General features: G+C 42.2%; 1 protein-coding gene across 1 annotated transcript in view; it reads left to right on the top strand.

Moving 5' to 3' along the window:
• The window catches only part of NMD3 (NMD3 ribosome export adaptor), a 95,408-nt gene that overhangs the window by 24,360 nt on the left and 49,964 nt on the right, over nt 1-21,084 (top strand). The window contains exons 5-8 of the mRNA XM_040349280.1: nt 7,113-7,193; nt 7,412-7,540; nt 12,275-12,365; nt 17,285-17,363. Of these exons, the coding sequence (XP_040205214.1) occupies nt 7,113-7,193; nt 7,412-7,540; nt 12,275-12,365; nt 17,285-17,363 (380 nt within the window). The remainder of the gene's footprint in view (nt 1-7,112; nt 7,194-7,411; nt 7,541-12,274; nt 12,366-17,284; nt 17,364-21,084) is intronic.

Genomic DNA, 21,084 nt, shown 5'->3' on the forward strand with positions numbered 1-21,084 from the left:
CAGACACATTTTTGCTGGCATTTAAAAAAATGTCAAAAATTTGTTTTAAATTTTAGGTTGCAAACAAATACAATCTGCAATTAAAAATGTTATTAAAAGGTAGCTATTAAGACACAAAACATATTCCTTATTTTTTTTTCCGATTATAGTAAGTAGCTCAGGGACAGGACTCAAGAGGGCAAGAAATTAGAATGGGCTGCACACACATGAAATTGAATCTCGCAGTGGCCTTGACAGCAGTGTGCAGCAGCACAGATGATGATATGTCCCCTTCTGAGTCACAGTGACAGTCTCTCTCCAGGCCATGTGGTTCCTTCATTCCAGTCCTGGCTTGCCTTGCTGCCATCCTGCAGACAGGCACATGAGGCTTTGGCCACTCCGTTTCCTTGCACCATGACATTTCACAATGTGCTCAGGCACCGCCTCCACCAGATTCGCCGCCCAAAAACACTGTAACAGGCACAGTCTCAGCCGGCTCCAGACTGAAACTGGGCATGCATGAGCAGAGTGTCACAGCCATATTCTTTACTGGCAATAAAAAAGTGCCCTGTATTTTACTGGATGCCAGTGAAAATACTGACGGTTGCCAACACTGAGCTGGATCATGCATCAGGCGCTCACTTTGGCACATGCGATGCATGTATTTAGCCACATTGTGCTATATAGGTCCAGGGTGTCTCTATAATTGCGTCCGAAATCAGGGACTGCCAGCAAGAGTGAAATCGTGCGAGTTCAGCTGAACTCGCACGGCTTCACTCCCGCAGCCCAGTGTGAACCTGGGCTAATACTGGTCCCTGGAAGTTCAATATGACACCTCATAGCAAAAAACTGAGGATCTGAAAAAAAGAATGGTTGCTCTACAACAAAGATGGCCTAGGCTATAAGAAGATTGACAAGACCCTGAAAATTCGCTGCAGCACGGTGGCCAAGACCATACAGCCGTTTAACAGGACAGGTTCTAGTCAGAACAGGCCTCGCCATGGTCAACCAAAGAGGTTGAGTGCACATGCTCAGCGCCATATCCAGAGGTTGTCTTTGGGAAATAGACGTATGAGTGCTGCCAGCATTGCCTTCTTTGCTCCTGCTGTTGAGAATTTATGTTATGTCTGTTTGCCAGACTGTTGATAAAGGCTAAAGCTGGGCATTCTCCTTAAAACATTTTGCTTGGTTTAGCCGGCGTGCTCTGGGCTGGGAAAAAAACAAAACAGAATCCTCCTGCTACAAAAACTGAGAAGACTGGAAGAATTCACCCCCTTCCCTGCCAAGACATTGTATTTTGTTAACCATACCCGTCGCTGTCAGAAAGCACAGAGAAGCGGTTTCAGCTAACTGGCCGCAGCTGGTGATTGACAATTTTTTTCCAACCCGTCCCTTTTGAGTGAAGTCGATAAAACAATCAACCTCTGTTAAACAGGGGACTCATGCACTGATCAAAATCTATCCAGTCCCTACTATTGACTCCAATAATGTTTATACAAGATGCAGAGAGGATTGTTTTATAAGATTGTTTGTTTTAGGTTTGGACCGTACTGCATGCAAAATCAATAAAATTGTGTGCATGAGTTGGGCTTTAAGTACTAGGAAGTTGGTTTCTTTCTTTCCTAAAATGCTTTTAACATTTAAAATCTTGAGTCTGATAAGCATCAAATGGCTTGAAACTTGATGCGGTTTGCTCATATTCTATGCCAAGCAAGTGTTATGTTGCTAAATATAAATTACTGATCTTATCGGAATTGCCACAAATGTCTGTGAATTTATTAGTCGGGATCAGAGGGATGTTACATTTATACAGATTTGTTATTCTCTATCCAAGTTTTTTTGCATGACTAGTTTTGTTATTGGATATTTTTCAAAGATACCATAAATATAGTCATAGTGGCAGAGAAAAATGATGGGCAAAATATAGACAAAACACCATTTGCATTAATATTGTGATAAAAACAAGTTTTTAGTTTGTGAGCTCAGACTTTCTCCTATCTTTTCTTCTGCTTCAAAGGTGACACGATTTTTGCTGAAAAATGTACTTTGCCATTGCAATTTAAAATATTTTATTTTGGATGGAGTGGAGATAGATCAGAACACCTGCCGGTTTTTCCCTACAGTCTGTGCCCTTATTAGGGGAGATTTACCCTCCTATATTTGTCATGTTACTATATTTGTCATATTTACTATTAAAGAAAGTAAGAAAACCGAAAACAAATTTTAGGTTGTCCCCATAACAGCAGACGGGGAGACTAGTTCTTGTGACCAGGGCTGGGCAGGACAGGCAATTGCCCTGGGAGCAGGGAAGCAATGGGGCAAATAATGGGTGCAGGGTGGAACACCCATTCTACAGAATGTATTAACAGTGGGGAAGGGGGCACTTTTCTGGATCTTTGCCCTGGGCAACCCTGTCCCAGTACTGCTTGTGACCCTGGTGACAACCTCGGATTCCTTCAGTTTGGAGGTATTTCCTATTTTGGCTAACGGACAGGAAGTGAAATCTTCCCAATGGGACTAGATGGCAAAAATAAACCTTACAGGGGGTTATAGCCCTCCCTTAAAGTAATACTGAAGTTTTATTTTTTTCTAAAATGACAAACCTGTTATACTTGCCTGCCCCGTGCAATGGTTTTGCACATAGAAGCCCCAATCCTCTTCTTTTCGGTCCATCGCCGGTACTTCTGGTTCCTCCCATTCAAGCCCCCCAAAGAAAACTGCTTGCCCTGAGGGGGGGGGGGGTGCAGCTGCATGCTTGCTCCCGAGCCACTGCTCTTTGTGTCCATAAGACGCATAGAGCTCCACTCTCTCTTGTTTTTAGTAAACATTACATAGTTGTTTCTAAACAATCGTTCAGGTAACTAAAACGTGTATAATACAGATGTGACTGTCGGAAAGCATAGAAATCTGTGGGAAATTCCACTTTAACACACGAGCACTCCAGCACAACCGGTTGGCACCCAGTCTACTCTTTTCCCTCTCGCAGTCCAAGCTCTTATGTGAAGAGGAAGACTGCATAGTCCTATTTATAATTGGCTGCTTTCAAAAAATACTAGATAGAAATGAAGTGGTGTGTGTTTTTTTTTTTTTACATTTTGGCTAGAGTAAGGGAGGTTTTATAATCCTGATCGGTTTTTCTGTCATCTGTGTCTCTGTTGGGTGGATTCCCTTAGTCTCCTGCCCCATCGCCAAAACGTGTGGGAATTCCTTCCTGGTTGTCACAAAACTAGTGTCCCTATTGGTTTTCCTGTTCTGGTGATAACCCCATCTTTTCCCCCACTTCTATTAGGGCTGCGCATCTTCACCGGTCTCACGATTCGATGCGATTACGATTATCAAGTCCACGATTCGATTCGATTCGGCGATGCATCACGATGCATCACGATTGCAGCGCAAGTGCGCATGGCTCTCCCCCCAAAATACTAAAGGAGATGATCAGAGACTGCAGACATGCTACAGGAGATGATTAGAGACTGCAGACATGCTACAGGAGATGATCAGAGACTGCAGACATGCTAGAGGAGATGATCAGTGACTGCAGACATGCTTCAGGAGATGATCAGAGACTGCAGACATGCTTCAGGAGATGATCAGAGACTGCAGACATGCTTCAGGAGATGATCAGAGACTGCAGACATGCTTCAGGAGATGATCAGAGACTGCAGACATGCTACAGGAGATGATCAGAGACTGCAGACATGCTACAGGAGATGATCAGAGACTGCAGACATGCTACAGGAGATGATCAGAGACTGCAGACATGCTACAGGAGATGATCAGAGACTGCAGACATAGTACAGGAGATGATCAGAGACTGCAGACATAGTACAGGAGATGATCAGAGACTGCGGACATAGTACAGGAGATGATCAGAGACTGCGGACATAGTACATGAGATGATCAGAGACTGCGGACATAGTACATGAGATGATCAGAGACTGCGGACATAGTACAGGAGATGATCAGAGACTGCGGACATAGTACAGGAGATGATCAGAGATTCAGAGATTGTGGACATAGTACAGGAGATGGTCTATATTTCTCCTCCATACAGCCCAGTCCCTGCAGTGACAATGACTTATCACAGGTGACACATCAGATTCCACTACATGCCCGTACCCCCCCTGTGTCCCCGGATAACAGCACCCCCTCCTCCTCAGTACTTACATGCTGTTCTGCGCAGTGCGCACACAGGATGATTGGAGGGAACAATGAGGAAAAATACATGATTTTGCCTGTGCATTTTCAGTGTGTTTTTATGTGCTGACATTGTCATCAATACGCCCTTTAAAAATGCACAGATGACAATGAACCCTCAATAAAAATATCAGTACAGCGAGGACTACCGTGTTATTTATTTTCTATTAAAATTAACACATTCCCAAGTCCTCGCTGTACTGACATTTTTTATTGAGGGTTCATTGTCATCTGTGCATTTTTAAAGGGTGTAAATAGGGTGAAACTCCCCTTTAAAAAGTGCACAGGAATACACATGGCTGCTGGGGGGCAGGACTCAGGGATTACATTCCACAACTGACAGAGCCCTGTGAGTTTCACTGCACTGCACTGTCTGCTGAAATTTCTCTGACTCTTTGCACATTCCAGCACACTAGGAGTTAACACAGTGGAATGTGCAGAGAGTCAGAGAAATGTCAGCACAGGCAGAGCATGTGTAGGAATCAGACTGCTGATAAAATACCTGTGATAACAAATGCTGTTATAGCCAGGGCTGTAATATGCTTTTTACAACATATGCAGAATCATACCTCATGTCTCCGTGTGTATATTACTTTCCCCTCATGTGACTCCATGCTCGGACCTGCCTCTCATCTCCCCTGATGTCCGCTCTCAGCCCCGCCCATCGTCTATAGCTAAAGTAACAGATCACAAGAGAGGCAGGCGGGGCTGAGATCAGAAGAGACTTTGAGACGAGGGATGTGAGAGGACAGAGGAAGAGAGAGGCGGGCCGGACCATGGATCACATGATCGCATGTACAGTTACTACGGAGCTACGAGGTATGAATCTGCATACATTTTTAAAAAAAGCACACAGAGCGATTGCCACTTAATGGATTACAAACCGCATTTATAAAAAAAAAAACATTTTAAAAGACCTGCTCGGAGCGATCTCCCGGGAGGGGCGGGGCAAGTCGGGATGACGTCACCCGACATCGATTATTGGGGTCACATGCATCGATGCCGAATCGGGGGGCCCCGAATCGCGATGCATCGTTGCATCGATTATATTCAACACCCCTAACTTCTATTGATGAGGACTAATAGCGAGCCTGGCAGATGTTCTAAGCTATCTCAACTCTATAAAAAAAAAGGTTTTGCATTTACTTAGTTACTACTTTTTGCACAGGGCAATTCTGAAAATTTTGACATGTACCGGTATCTATAAATCTGCAGTTTTTTTTTTGCTAGAAAATTACTTAGAAACCCCCAAAATGTATATATTTTCTAAAAGCAGAGGCCCTGGAGAATAAAAAGGATGCAATTTTTTGTGTTGCATGATATTTACACAGCCATTTTATCAAATACAAATTGCCAGTAAACAATAAGTTAAATACATTTTAGTGCACACAAACACAATATTAGGCAATTTTTGGTAAAATATAACAGATTATGTTGGGCCGAGTATATATAGATACTAAACGTGTCAAGATTGATCCGATGCTTGCCTGGCTGATAAACAAAGAACTGGAAGTGATGATATCCTTGTCGATTCTGGAATCATTTCACACGGAGGAGAGAGAGGTAGGAATAAATGTTCCCTCTTTGTGCTCGCCCAACCACTTGCATCAGTGTCGGGCTTCCCAGTGGAAAAGAAAAGCCCAGGAGTAATGGGAGGTTTAAGCCCTGTAAAAACGATCGGGCATCTGTACAGCCACTCAGATCATTGAAGACCAGTCGCTAGCTGTACAAATCGATACCAGGATCATGGCTGCAACTGTAATAGTTTTCTTATCTCACAAGCTTTCTTTGCATTATTTTTACCTAGTAATCCTGTAAATAACACAGTTCCTGTCTTTGTGTGGCTAAAGCTGGCCATACATTTAGTAGAATCTACAAATGGTTGGCAATTGATGGTCATTTTTTACCTGGGAATTATTTTTATTACATTTTTTTTACCCAAGAATGTGCATTGCTTGTTTACGTACCGTTACATTGTACAGTCACATTGTAAACAATGGGCTGCATTTTAGATCAGTAAAAATTCCCCCACTGTACTAAGCTTTTTCAAGCTGCAGTGTGCAAGAGGCCATAGCCTGCGCTCTGAGCTGTGCAGCAGAGAGGACCACTGCCATTGATATGCACTGAGGAAGTTATTTCTTAATAGAAAAGTGTATTTGCAAATTATGTCTGGATTTTATTAAAACATCCTCTACATCAACATCGCTTGTGTTGATGCAGGGATCTGTCTGTCTTTTTTTTTTTTTTGAGCGGTTCTGTTTGAGCGAAAAAAAGAACTGTATGTTTACACTGCTTTGCTTTAATCTTTTGGGTGTTCTACTGTGTTTTGCGCTCGGTAGCAATTTTCTCCTCTTAAGTATGGAACATAGAAACCTTCAGCCTGGTTTCACACTATAGCAATTTGGGAACCCGTGCGATTACAGTGGCGGTTCCTGCATCGCATCTCTACTGCAGGCAGTTCACACTGCCCTCTGCGAACCTCTGCAGTGGTCAATGATGATGATGATGCCCCCAGATAGGTTCACAGATCGCAGTGTGAGCTGTGGATTCGGACAGGAATCTGATCTCATGGGTGTGATCACCCAATGCGATCTGATTCCAGTGCTGGGAAAAAAGTCCCTGCAACTTCTTTTTTTCTTTTTTTTTTTTTTATGCCAATTCAATGCGAGTTCAGCTATACAACCGTATGGCTAAACTTGCATTGCACAGACATCGCATGTGATCAGCAGAGCCGTGGGGGTGCCATTTCCGTGCAATGTCTGTGTTAGCAATAGTGTGGACCTAGACTCCATGCAGGAAAAACCGCGTAATTTATCTAATATTACTTGAAATTAGTTAGAGAGAGGAAATGTGAATGTTTTTCCATGTATCTTTTAAATAACTATGCCTTGTAGAAATCAGCATAATGTAATTATACTTGTATTCTTTGCACACAGGTGCGGCTTATAGATGCTGGCTTTATTTGGACTGAACCTCACTCAAAGAGACTTAAAGTGAAGCTAACAATACAGAAGGAGGTAGGTGGCCATACATATTGCAGGTGTGTGGGTAATTGCCTCAGATTTCTTGCTGGAGAATAATCCTCTCTTCTGTTTCTTAGCAATAGCAGTGTGTCAGCTCTTTATAATAGTGACATGTTCAGCCATGAAACCGTGGCTTGCCCTGCTTCTACTATATATGTCTGTAGAAAGTAATGGAGTGTGTGGGATGTAAAAACACTTCCTCTCTCCCACAGGTGATGAATGGAGCAATCCTCCAGCAGGTCTTTGTAGTAGAGTATGTGGTCCTATCACAAATGTGTGATGATTGCCATAGAGTGGAAGCTAAAGATTTCTGGAAGGCTGTGGTCCAGGTCCGCCAAAAGGTAAAACTCCATTTTTTATTGAGTTGTCTGCTTGGTCTGTGCTGAGTTTTTATAAAATTGTACAGCAAACTTTGACAAACTGTTTATTTTTTATTTTTTTTATAATGCTTTTTCAAGCTTAGAACATCTTTCTGAAAGCCTTTAAAGAAACCTTCAGTTCCAGTATGGTAATGTTAAGCTGGCCACCATAGTTTGAAGAATTTTCTTTCCTGCAACCAAGCGTTGCAGGAAAGAAAATTTGATTGATTTTTTCCTCCCATTAACACAGTGTGGATTGGGAAATCCCTCCTATATTATTATATCTTTCCAGTCAAGGGGAGGTTTGCTGCCCCAGGCAGGAGAGCACACAGTGATTATTGCTAGATGTAAAAATCGGGCATACTAGTTGTACCCAAGTTGATTGCTTGATACATAGATGGCCATACATAGTTTGAATCTTGGCTGGCCCCTGCTGAACCAAAAATGGAAGGGATACACTGTAGCCCAATCTACAGGTGCACAGCAAAAGGAACATTTTGGGTGGTGCTAGGGATGCAGCAGATGTAGAGGATACTTAACTGGCCAGCTGCAATTGGTTCTATTCCACTGTGCCTTATGTCAGTGACCGCAAAAGATGTAAATGTTCCAGACCACCAGCTCCCTACTCACCTGTGGCAGCTGGCCACCAAAATACATTCAGCCCTGTTTTTGAGATCTTCCCTAAACCCTTTTTTAAAGTTCTCTCTCTCTCTCTCTCTGTCTCTCTCTGTCTCTGTCTCTGTCTCTGTCTCTGTCTCTGTCTCTGTCTCTGTGTGTCTCTCTCTCTCTCTCTCTCTCTCTCTCTCTCTCTCTCTCCTTTTACTATATGGGGACGCAGTGCCTGTATGAACACAGTCCCAGGTCTTTATGGCCCTTTCTTCTGCTGGTGACCAGGCTGCTGCCCACTACTAGTCCATATGGATTCTCCTGGTTACTGCTGATACTAGTGCAGCATTTACTAGAACTGGCTTGTATTTTCCTCCACTTGCAACATCTGAAAACTGTATTTTTCTCCTCTCTCTTCCACCAGCACTCAACAGCTGCAGGAAGAAAATATAGTCAACCAGTTCTAGTAAATTCTGCCTCCCCCTCCAGAGGTCTATACACCCTCTGTGCCCATTATGAGAGGTCCCACCATCCTTGTGCTGAGTTCCCAGGTGCTGTGCCCATTATGAGGGGTTCCCACCATCCCCGTACTGAGTTCCCGGATCTATACACCCGCTGTGCCCATTATGAGGGATTCCCACCATCCCTGTGCCGAGTTCCCAGGTCTGTACACCAGCTGTGTCCGTTATGAGGGGATCCCACCATCTCTGTACTGAGTTACTGGGTCTGTACACCTGTTGTGCCCATTATGAGGGGTTCCCACTGATAGGCTGCACTGATGGAGGTGGCACTCCATATAGGTGTCACTCAGTGGGCACTGATAGGTGGCACTGATGGGCCTGAACTGATCATTAGTGCCTTAAATTATCTGTGTACATATCCCTTGTACAGGGCCGGTGCTACCTATAGACAAGGTAGGTGCCGGCCTAGAGCACACATCAGTCCGATGCCCCCCACCACCTCCAGGCTCAGTGACTGACTCCACCCCCCAAAATGGTAGCAATCTATAAAAAGGTGGGGGTATACATGGGCAGGGCAAATGGGGTGGAGCCAAAGGTGGCGGAAAAATTAGGTTTCGCCTAGGGTGTCAAAAATCCTTGCACCAGCCCTGTGCAGGTGAGTGGGCCCAAATGCATACAGTCTGTGTACACGTGCATCCACACATGCCAGTTGCTGCCCCAAGACCTCGTTCACACACACAGCTTTATTTATTGCCTCCATAAAGTTTTATCTTTTAGATTTAGCAGGAATATTGTACGTTATGTTGTGTTTGGGTCAGACAATTATTTTATTGTATTTTTTTGTGAAAAGGAAATGGTTGGAAAACTCGCATAAAAAAAAAACGGCTAAAGGCAATATGAGTTTTAAAAAAATGCTCATAAAAAAACAACGGGTGAATACATATTACCTGCAATTTAAATTCACCCGTCACTCCCCTTTTTTTTTTTACATACCTGAGCCCGATCTCGATCCAGTGATGTGCACAAGAGCTGAGGCTCTCTAGCTCCTTATTGGCTCTGATATAGCAGCAGGAGCCATTGGTTGCCACTGCTGTCAAACAGAGCCAGTGAGTATGGAGCGGAGCAGTCTTATGGACACACAGGCCCGGATTCAGAAACGAGTTACGGCAGCGTATCTCCAGATACGCCGTCGTAACTATGAGTTTGCGGGGTCGTATCTATGCGCCTGATTCTTAGAATCAGTTACGCATAGATTTCCCTAAGATCCAACCGGCGTAAGTCTCTTACACTGTCGTATCTTAGTTGCATATTTACGCTGGACGGTAGGTGGCGCTTCCGTATATTTACGCGTGGAATATGTAAATTAGGTAGATACGCCGATTCAGAAACGTACGTGCGCCCGGCGCATTTTTTTACGTCGTTTACGTAAGGCTTTTTCCGGCGTATAGCTACCCCTGCTTTATGAGGCGTACGCAATGTTAAGTATGGACGTCGGGCCAGCGTCAAATTTTTTACGTTTTACGTCGTTTGCGTAAGTCGTTCGCGAATAGGGTTTTGCGTAAGTTACGTTCACGAAGAAAGAATTGACTATTTGCGGCGTAATGCATGCGCACTGAGATACGTTCACGAACGGTGCATGCGCCGTTCGTTAAAAACGTCATTTACGTGGGGTCACACTGAATTTACATAAAACACGCCCACATCTTCCAATTTTGAATTAGGCGGGCTTACGTCGGCCCTTATACGCTACGCCGCCGTAACTTCGGGCGCATAATCTTTCTGAATACCATACTCGCCTCACAAAGTTACGGCGGCGTAGCGTATAGGAGATGCGCTACGCCCGCCTAAAGATACACATTTGTATCTGAATCTGGCCCACAGAGTGTAGCTCAGTAGCAAGCAAGCATGCACAAGTGCCCCCATAGCAAGGCGGAGTAGCCATGAGCGCCAGCGGGAGTACCCAGAAAAGGAGGATCGGGGCTGCTCTGTGCAAAACCAATATTGGCGGAGGCTGCTAACTGGAGCGGCAGTTCTCCCCAAGAAAACCTTGAAGGGCTCTCTATCTGGCAGGGGTGGAGGGCTGCACTGGCCGGTCGGGGGGCTGGATATGGAACGAAAAGCCTATGGTGCATGTGCCCCTGGAGTTGGCAGTCCAGGGGTATCTGAGAATCACTGTGTGTGAGGGACACTTTGATTTAAGGATACCACGGTCACTGCACCAGATACACGCTTTTTTTTAGCACCTGCCTCCTGGGCCGGGCCTTTTGGCTAGGACCAGAGGAATTTTTTTATTCCTGGCCGGAGGGCCTGGTCATTGTTCACCACAACTTCACTCTCCTCTCCACTATCCCTTGCCCCACTTTATTTTATTTATTGCCTATGTTTGTCACCTTTTCGTATTTTTTTGTTGTGCACGTTTTGTGTCACTGTGTGATCAGTAGGGTGCTGGTCCTCAGGCCAGCCCTGAACGTCTTGGGAGTGGGTGGACATGGCCTTCTGGCTTAGTTCACTTGCTCTCATGGGGTCTCCCTTTGGGGGAGCCCCACCTAGTACTGGGAGGGTTCTGTTTCGGCAGTCCCTCCGAGGAAGTTGGGTCTGTGTCGGCTTCGGTTGCTCGGACCACAGTACCTCAGTCCCCGTCTGGAGCCTAACGCCCCGGGGGATCAGGGCTTTGGGTCCTTTCTTCACAGGAGGACCACTTGACGTTGCACCCGTCTGCACATTTTTGTGACCACTCTTTATGTGTGTGCACATTTTTTCTGCACCAGGTGTAGTTTTTTGGGTGTGTTCACACGCCATAGGCTTTAAAAAAAAAAAAAAAAAAAATGTGTGAGCTGTAATTTCTCCTTCTCACAGGAATAAAGATTATTATACTTTTTTTTATGTTTAAAGTGGTAATGCAGCTTTCTGGCATCTTTTTTACTTTTTAAATGTCGGGTGACTGCATTCCATTACATGAGCTTCCATTACAGAAAGAAGCTGTTGGGTAGCAATGACATGAATAAGGGACTAAGAAATGAATTTCTGTAGCTATAGTAGACCTTCGTGTTGAATGTCCAGGAAGGAATACCTTTTTATATCATCCAGGCTATCAGTTGTAATATCAGCCTCCAATCATTTTCAGCGTCCTGCTTTTCAGTGACATCTGGTTTCTCATCCCCGTATGTCTCTATGGGATTCATTGCTGGACGTCAGTACTATGGCAACTAGACAAACACATGGCATCAAACTCCATTTAATCTGATATTGTTAATGCTGGGAATTGATGAGACGCAGACTATTTGTAGATGTGTAGTGGGAAAACAAGTTAATGACCACCACACGATATGGCTGTGACTTCAACTTTGCCTGATTAACAAGTGCCAGTTTTGGCCTTGAAGTGTCATGTAAGTTCGAATCCAGTTTTACCGCGTGAATGATGCATTCAAGGAAAGCCCGGCACGTGTAAAATTAGGTTTTAGGCAGTAATCCGAGCAATGCGTCATTTTGTTTTCATCTAAGATTAGACTGAAAAACAAAGTGCCTCACCCCTACATCTTCTACCTAATGTTTGCTATATTGTAAGGCTAAACCTTGATTATCTTCAAACTGTGTAAAAGTTAAGTGTTAATTATGTTTACATTGTTTTCCCTTGTTTGTTCTTCTTCAGGTTCTTCATAAGAAAACTTTCTATTATTTGGAACAAATTATTTTGAAACACAGACTTCACCAGAACACTCTACGTGTCAAAGAAATACATGGTAAAGGATTTTGCACCATTTTTAATAAATGGTTTGACACATCTATTTTATAAACTGATCTGATCTTCCCCAGCTAAATTTAAACCATAAGTTCTTCATACTTGTGCTGGCTCGTTGCAGATCTAATAAAGTAATACACTTAGACCATTCAGCCATAACATTATGACCACCCCACTAATGTTGAATAGGTTCCCCCTTTGTCACCAAAACAACCCTGACCCGTCGAAGCATGGACTTCACTCTGAAGGTATGCTGTGGTATCTGAAGGTATACTGTGGTATCTGACACCAAGTAATCATTAGCAAATCCTTTAAGTTCTGTAAGTTGCAAGGTGGGGCCTTCCTAGATGGTACTTGATTTTCAGCACATCCAACAAATGCTCAATTGGTTTGCAATCTGGAGAAATTATATATATTTTTTTTTCTACAAATAAAAGATCTAGAGAAAATTAAGGCCAAGTCAAAACCTTGAAGATACTTTTTTTCCATTGCTCCGTGGTCCAGGTCTGATGGCTCAGGTGCCTATTGTAGGCACTTTTGACGCTGGACACGGGTTAGCATGGGCACCCTGACCAGTCTGCAGCTGCACAGTCTCGTACGCAACAAACTGATGCACTGTGTGTTTCGGACACCTTTCATTCGCCATTGGCTGTCCATGATCCTGTCACCGGTTTTCCTTCTTTGGACTACTGTTGGTAGTTTCTGACTAGGGGTCGACCGGTTATCGGGGGCCGATATTCAATTTTTTCAAAGTATTGGCCAGAAACGGACCGATATTACCCGATATTGCTTCAAAGGGTCGTACCGGGGTGATGCATGCAGCTTCAGGCATCTCCCTGGTCGGTACTGTTCTTTAGCGCAGACAGTCAGCTTTCTTGTAAGAGCAACCGATGCAGCTAAGCAGCTGCTTCGCTGTTATTACAGGCAGTTTAAGGGAAAGTCCAGCCCCTCCCACCGCTCCGCCCAGGTCTCCTGTCCTACCGGGAGGGCTCAAGAGACCCGTCGGCTGGCCGGAGACCCGAACAAAGTCAGAATCTGCATTAATTGGCCCTGGATCTAGTAACCCAGAAGCGATGTCATGACATCACTTCTGGATTACTGGGATCCTAAAGGCACCAGTTTTTAAAAAGAATACCTTCAAGTGCAGAGGAGGGTTTTGGGGACTTATAGAGCCTATTACTGTCACAAGGGATGTCTACATTCCTTGTGCCAGCAATAAAAGTGATACAAAAATTAAGAGCGTGTAAAAATAAAAACTTTAAATGTACAGAACACCGGCACCTGATATCGGCCTGAAAGGCAGCCGAAAAAACGACATTGGCCCTGAAAAAATATCAGTCGACCCCCTAGTTCTGACAAGGGCAACTGATAAGGCAGTACAACCAGCCCTCCTGTACTGGGCCCAGGCCTCATTAGTTCAAAAGGGGGCCCAGACATCTGATGAGCAGGTGGGCCGGCTGCACTGCCTTATTTCTGACACTTGTGACTCTTGTCAGGGGAACTGGAACTGTTCTTGGATCTGCGCCCCCTTTCACCTGCTGTCTGGTACCCTCTGTCTGCCCCCTCCCCTGCAGTGCATGGCATTTTATTTCTAACAGCACCCCTAGTTCTGACCACTGCAGACCAAGAAAATCCCAAAAGAGCTGCAGTTTTGGAGATGTTCTGACACAGTTGTCTAGATATTACTATTTGGCATTTGTCAAAGTCGCTTAAAGAGACAAATAGTTCACTTGCTGCCTAATATACCACACAATTTTTGGTGCCATTGTAATGAGATAATTAATGTTCGCTTTATTTGTCAGTGGTCATAATGTTATGGCTGATCAGTGTATGCATGCATAAAAAAAATACCAAAGGTATGGGGTGGGCACAGGTATGACCACGTTAGAGTATGCATGCCTCTTCACTGCACCAGGCTAAATTGCCTGACCGTGTAGTTTGCAGGGGGATCTAGGACCTGGCTGTTTTGTCGGCGACAGTTGCCTGGATAATGAGGCTTAACGGAATAAAAAAAATATTTTTTTCCCAAAAATAACTACATGCACATTTTATTTTTTATTTAGCGTTTTGTCTTCTGCCCCAGTGCAACTTCAGCTTATATAAAGCATTATATGTTCTATACAATGTACTGCAAAATATGTTGTAGTTTTATACAAAAGCAGATTCTTGGTAGGTACAGAGAGTCAGTTAATGCGCTAGTTTATTGGATTGCAGGAGGAAATCGAAGCACTTAGAGAATACTTGCATAATATGACACAACATGTAGATCATTTTCAGACTCACAAAAGATGCAACTCAGCAGCACTAACCTCCTCTTGGTTACCACGCTGGCTGAGTTTAACACTTTCACTCATTCTATTGCAGTTCATGTTTTTTTTAATTCAGTTAAAAGGGAAAAGCTTAAATTTAATAACTGTAATTAAATGTGCGTATAATAGCACTGGGGAAAATATTAAATTCAAAACAAAGCCTCTTGCTTACATCCATCAGACACAACAGGTACATACTAGTGGTGCAAATTATATTACCTTGAAATCATTGTGTTGGATGTCCAATTACCCACATGCCACACCAGAATTTTTTTTTTTTTCAAATTATATGCCAACATCAACGTGTTCCTCTTTTAAACGAACGCTTCGTGGAGAAGAACCAAGCATTTTATTTATTGTAAGCACATTTATGCTGTTTACCAAACCTTTCTGTAGTCTTCTAATTCTGGACTGAATCTAACCGGACTACAGCACTACTGTGACAGAACAGGAAATGTCCAGGAAGTGAGGATGGATAAAACAAAGTGAGATTGGTGGTGGCTGCTCCTCTATAAACAGGTCCTGAGTAACCTTTATATATATATATATATATATATATATATATATATATATAGGGCTCCTCCATCTGAGTGTAAACCAAAAGGAAAAAAAAACATATATTGTACTTACTAGATACAAGTTGGTGTTGAGCATCTCATCTTATGAGGTGTGGTCATCTGAAGGACTGCAGAGATTGGCAGTAAGTGGCTGGTGAAGGCAGAGTCATTCTGGGAAGCGACTGGGTCACAGAGCGTTAAGACCGCCTTGTAGCTAGGAGCTGGAATGTAAGCTGTCAGACTAGTCTAGTTGGCGGCTTTCGGGTCCGCTTGGCAGGGATCAGCTACAATTGGCTGTTAACGAAGATGACGTCACTACGTATAGGGGACGAGGTTATGCATTTTGGGGTACTGCCCCTTTGTCAAACCAGTGAGGTCATCCAGCTGCTTTGCAGCACTTGCTGCCGATCTTTACAGTCCACTCTTCATAAGATGACATGCCTAACACCAACTTATAGCTAGCTAACGCAATATACAGCAGGTAAAATAAGTATTGAACATGTCACAATTTTTTTAGGTGAATATATTTTTACAGGTGCTATTTACATTTAAAAGAGTGAAAAGAATTATCGGAAGAGTTGTCCAAAAGCCAAGGACCACTTGTAGAGAGATTCAGAAAGACCTGGAATAAGCAGGTTTACAATTGTTTCATAGAAAACATAAGTAATGTGCTCAACCACCATGGCCTGTATGCACACTCACTAGGCAAGATTCCATTGCTGAAGAAAAAGCTTGTTGAAGCTTGTTTAAAGTTTACTGCACAACATTTAGACAAGCCTGTGAAATACTGGGAGAATATAGTCTGTTTAGATGAGACCGAAATTGATCTCTTTTGGATGATATAATACTCACCATGTTTAGAGGTTATATGGCACTGCACATCACCCCAAATTATCATACCAACAGTGAAGTTTGGAGGTGGGAACGTCATGGTGCGGGGCCGTTTTTCAGCCTACGGTACTGGCAAACTTCATATCATTGAAGGATGAATGGATGAAAATCTGCTGCCATCTACCAGGAAGATGAAGATGAAATGAGGGTGGACATTTCAGCAAGACCATGATCCCAAAAATACAAAGCCAAACTCTCAATTGATTTCAATGAAAGAAAATAAAGCTGCTAGAATGGCCCTGCCAATCACCTGACTTGAATCCAATAGAAAATCGATGGAAAGAACTTTGTACGAATTTTGTACGAAGTATTAAATTTTCAGTTGGCATATTTAATACTTATTTTCCCTGTGTCATTGCATTGGTTTACACATAACTTAAATTCTCAACTTATTTGGATTGCATGGGTTGTTACCGAGGTGAACATTTTCACATCTATAGTACCTTTTAGAAATATATTTATCTAGAAAAATGACGTGTTCAATACTTATTTTACCCGCTGTATGTTTATTCCTTATTGTCACTTATTCTTATGGTTTACACTCAGATGGAGGTGCCCTCTTGTGCTTGCTTTTTATTTTGGACTTGCCGTTAAAGTGGTTGTAAACCCTTGTTTATAACTTTATGATGCAGGTAAGCCTATATTAAGGCTTACCTGTAGCTAACAGGGATATTTCCTAAACCTGTACGGTTTAGGAGATCTCCCTGTATTTGCATGTGCCGACGTCATGTGGCACATGCGCACTTAAGCCAACTGAAGCAATGGCACTATGTGCCGTTGCTTCAGTTGTACTGTGCCGTTCCCGTGCACATGCGCGGGACTGACTTCATCGCGGCTCTGGCCAATCACAGCGCCAGAACCGCTATAACCAGAAGTCACTCCAGGATAACATGTCGGCAGCCGGAGGGGGAGACGTGGACCGATGCGGGGGCTTCGATCGGAGGTAAGTAATACATAATGAGCTAGTATGATATGCATACTAGCTCATTATGCCTTTGTCTTACAGGGTTTATTGTTTTTCAGGTTTTTGTTTTGGAGGGTTTACTTCCTCTTTAAATAATAATTTTTTTTTTGTAGGTCACATGTTTTCTGTTTTTGTTGGCTGTGCCAATTCTCATAGGTGTACAAGCTAAGTGTTGCTAACCTGTTATATTCTTTTATAGAGGGGCTGGACTTCTATTACGCAACTAAGCAACATGCACAGAAGATGATGGATTTTCTTCAGTGCACTGTTCCCTGCAGGTAAATTGCAGATTCACAAAAAATGTTTGCTTAAAAAAAAACTTTACACAGTGAGGCATTTAAACCAGCCATACAGAAAAATTAAATTTTTGTTTTAAATAGTTTAAGCATTCAGAAAATTAAGCCTTACTGCTTCCTATCTTAATGTGATTACAGAATAAAGCTGTATTAAACTCAAAATCTAATGTATTGCAGTTTACAAATTAATAGATGTGGTGGTTGTATTAGTTTTCTTTTTTTAGGCTCTCTTCCTCTGTTTTAAACTGGTAAATTGGCCAATAACACTCTGTCACCCGCTGTGTACAATGGACACAGAGGATGACTGATCAGTGTACCAGCCCACTGCGGGTACCATGTGATCGCTGTGACCAATCATTGCAGAACACATTACAGTTGTAAACAATGAATGCCTTCCTTTCATGCTGTTCATTGTATACAGAAAATAAAAAAGGGGTTCCCCTGGGTGGACTTTTAAGGCACTGATAGTATTAATTCCAAATATACGGGATATTGAGGTAAAAAAAATGACCAATGACAGCCCATTTGTACCATTTGATGTGGCCAATCACATCTAATCACAATACACAGTGTCTACACACTGTCATTCAGAAAAATATTTACTTCTAGCAGTGAAATTCACTGTTATAAGCAACCATAGTATGTGTAAAAAAAAAACAAAAAACCCAGAGTGGTACAGTGTTACTATGGTAAAAAGAAAAGGAAAAAATATTATATTTCTTAATTTCCCCAAAAAGTATAACTTCAAAAATCCCGCCGTGCCTCTTACTAAATACATCAGACTGTCTACTTTCCAAAGAGGATCTTTTGGGGGATATTTGTACTGTCCTGGTGTTTTTGGGTATTAAGACTGTCTGTACATCAGGACTGATCGGTGTTGTATATACACCAGTGTGTTTTATATATATATATATATATATATATATATATATATATATATATATATATATATATATATATATATATATATATATATATATGTATATATATATATATATATATGTATGTAAAAGTTTGTGTTGCGTCTTCATTTATTTAGCAAAAAATTATTTTTTATCTATTAAAGGGGAGGGGGGATGATAGGGGTTATTCTGCCCCATAGGGCACAGAGTGATCCCATTAGGGGTGTCAGGGGGGGGGGTGGAGTTTACCCTAGGCATCTATCCTCCTTATAGATCTAAACAATCTATTATATTTATTAAAATGTCATGGGTCTGGATTGGATTATACGGATTATAGTATCTCTGGAGGTGGGGGATGACAATTGGGTTGGATTTTGTTTTCTTCAATATATTTATTCTTTTTTGTTCACAATTTCTTTTACGTTTTAATGGTACTTTGTTTCAATGTGGAATGGAAGGGCAGTAAATGAACTAAATGTACCATGTTGTTTTTTACTGTATGCCACACTAATAATTTTCATTTATGTTCATTACATTGTACTGATTTTTTTTTTTTCTGAAAATAAACTTAAACTTGAATGACAAAAAAAGAAATAGTTAGAGCTCGATCCAGTATATTGCCTAGTGACTTTAATGCACAATCTTTTCCTAAGCGGAAAGTATACTTTATTTATTGTTCTACATTAACGGCTGTCCATAAAGTGTGAGCGAAGACTTCATTTGACATCCTTGAGCTGGAAACTGTTTAATATATAGTTTTTTTTCCTCCACACGGTTTGTAGTCTTTTCTGCCGTGTTGGGAAATGTGTGTTCCAGGTGCTTTAATCCTGTTCTAGTGCTAAATAGAAAGCACGTGATGTCAAACTTCCAAACTCTGGGGCATCTGTTTCATCTGTTTATTGCCGCCAATATTCTATTTTTTCTACATCAAAGCCAAGTGTTTTGACTGTCTGGTATGTATTAAAGTAGAATCTCAGCTGTATACATTTTTTTTTTTTTCTCACATCAGTTTCCATGTGATATAAACCCAAAACACAAATAAGGAGCCACATGTTGGGCATTAGTGTTCTGCAGCTGTGTATTGGTCTTACTTGTGTATACCTAATGTTGAGAATTTTCATTGGAAAGCTCATTTTGAATGGTATATTAATGATTCAGTTGTGGAAAACTACATCTCTGATCAGTAAATCGGTAGAGTAGGCAGCCTTTTGCTACCTGCTCATAACAGCCGATACAGATCTGTGAAAATAAATGATTTCATATGGAATTCAAGACACACCATCTCACCTATTTGTTATATTTTCATGTTGCTCATAGCAGTTAAAAATTCCAGTGATGCTATAGTCTAAATTTTAGGCCAAATTGAGGTTAACCTAAGGCAGGCCATAGATTATGCAATTTTCTTTCAAAGCAGCAAACGCACAATTTTAATGCAGGAAAGCTTTGTACAGCAAGCCCTTATTATAAAACAGAAAACATCTGCTTGTCTGAGCCTTTAGATAAACTCAGGTCTGTTCCTGGCTAACAGGGTGCCCCCTAATGGGTTCCCCAAATCAAATCGCATATATATATATATATATATATATATATATTTTTTTAGTGTTGTGACAGCAACTCTCTCTGCTGTGGCCTTTTCCCACAGCAGAGAGAGTCCGAGAAAGCCCCAGGCATCAGTCAGCTCACATCTATGAAAGCTTTACAAAGCCTTTTGGCTCCAGGACCCATAAAAAGACTTAATTTGATTCTCAAAAAACAAGTTTTTTTATTTTTTTTTAACTGGTGTGTTATGTGATGGGATTCATTTTTTTTTTTTTTTTTACATAGTGATCATAGTCTTAATAACATTTGGTTTTTACAAATTTCCCAGTTCTTTGATACCTTGAGCATTTCTAACTTTAAAATATCTGTTTACCATAATGGAGGGGGAGATTAGAGGTGGAGATTGCGGCTGCTATTAAGACTATCCACCCCTCTAAGGCCCCGGGTCCGGACGGTTTTCCTGGCCAGTATTATAGAAAATATCACAAACTTTTCGTCCCCCATATGTGTTCCTATTTCAATGATTTAAGACGAGGACATAAAAATCCCTAGTAATGAAAATGCAGCTTATCTCGCGGTACTGCCGAAGCCGGGAAAAGACCTTGGTAAATACGCAAATTATCGTCCAATTTCCTTAATAAATACAGATCTCAAAATATTGACGAAAGTCTTGGCCCTTAGATTGAACACTTTTCTCCCACTCTACATTCATCCAGACCAGGCTGGTTTTGTTCCGAATAGACCGGCTTCAGATTATACTCGCAGGGTAATCAATTTAATCTCTGCGGTTCTGTCTGACTGGGACCGTAAGGGTCCCAGACAGGGGATGCTGCTTTTGTTGGATATTCAGAAGGCGTTTGACTCCCTTTCCTGGGATTATTTGTTTAATGTCTTGGGTCGCTTTGGCTTTGGCGAGCGCTTTCTGGCCCTCCTTCGAACGCTGTATGATACCCCATCAGCCTCATTGATGCTTAGAGGGTATTTCTCCCAATCGTTTAGCATTAGGAGGGGTACTAGGCAGGGCTGCCCTTTATCCCCGCTTTTGTTTGTCCTAGCAAAAGAGCCACTGGCCATTAGGATTTGTACGAGTCCGGATGTCCGGGGGATTGTTTGCGGAGATTGTGAACATAAATGCCTTTTATTTGCTGATGATCTCCTGCTAACTCTGGCGTCTCCAATCACTTCCCTTTCCAATCTACATGCCATCTTAAAGCCATTTTCTGAGATTTCTGGGCCAAAAATTTACCATAGCAAGTCTAGGG

The sequence above is a fragment of the Rana temporaria genome, chromosome 4, assembly GCF_905171775.1.
Source record: "Rana temporaria chromosome 4, aRanTem1.1, whole genome shotgun sequence".
Classification (NCBI taxonomy): Eukaryota; Metazoa; Chordata; class Amphibia; order Anura; family Ranidae; genus Rana; species Rana temporaria.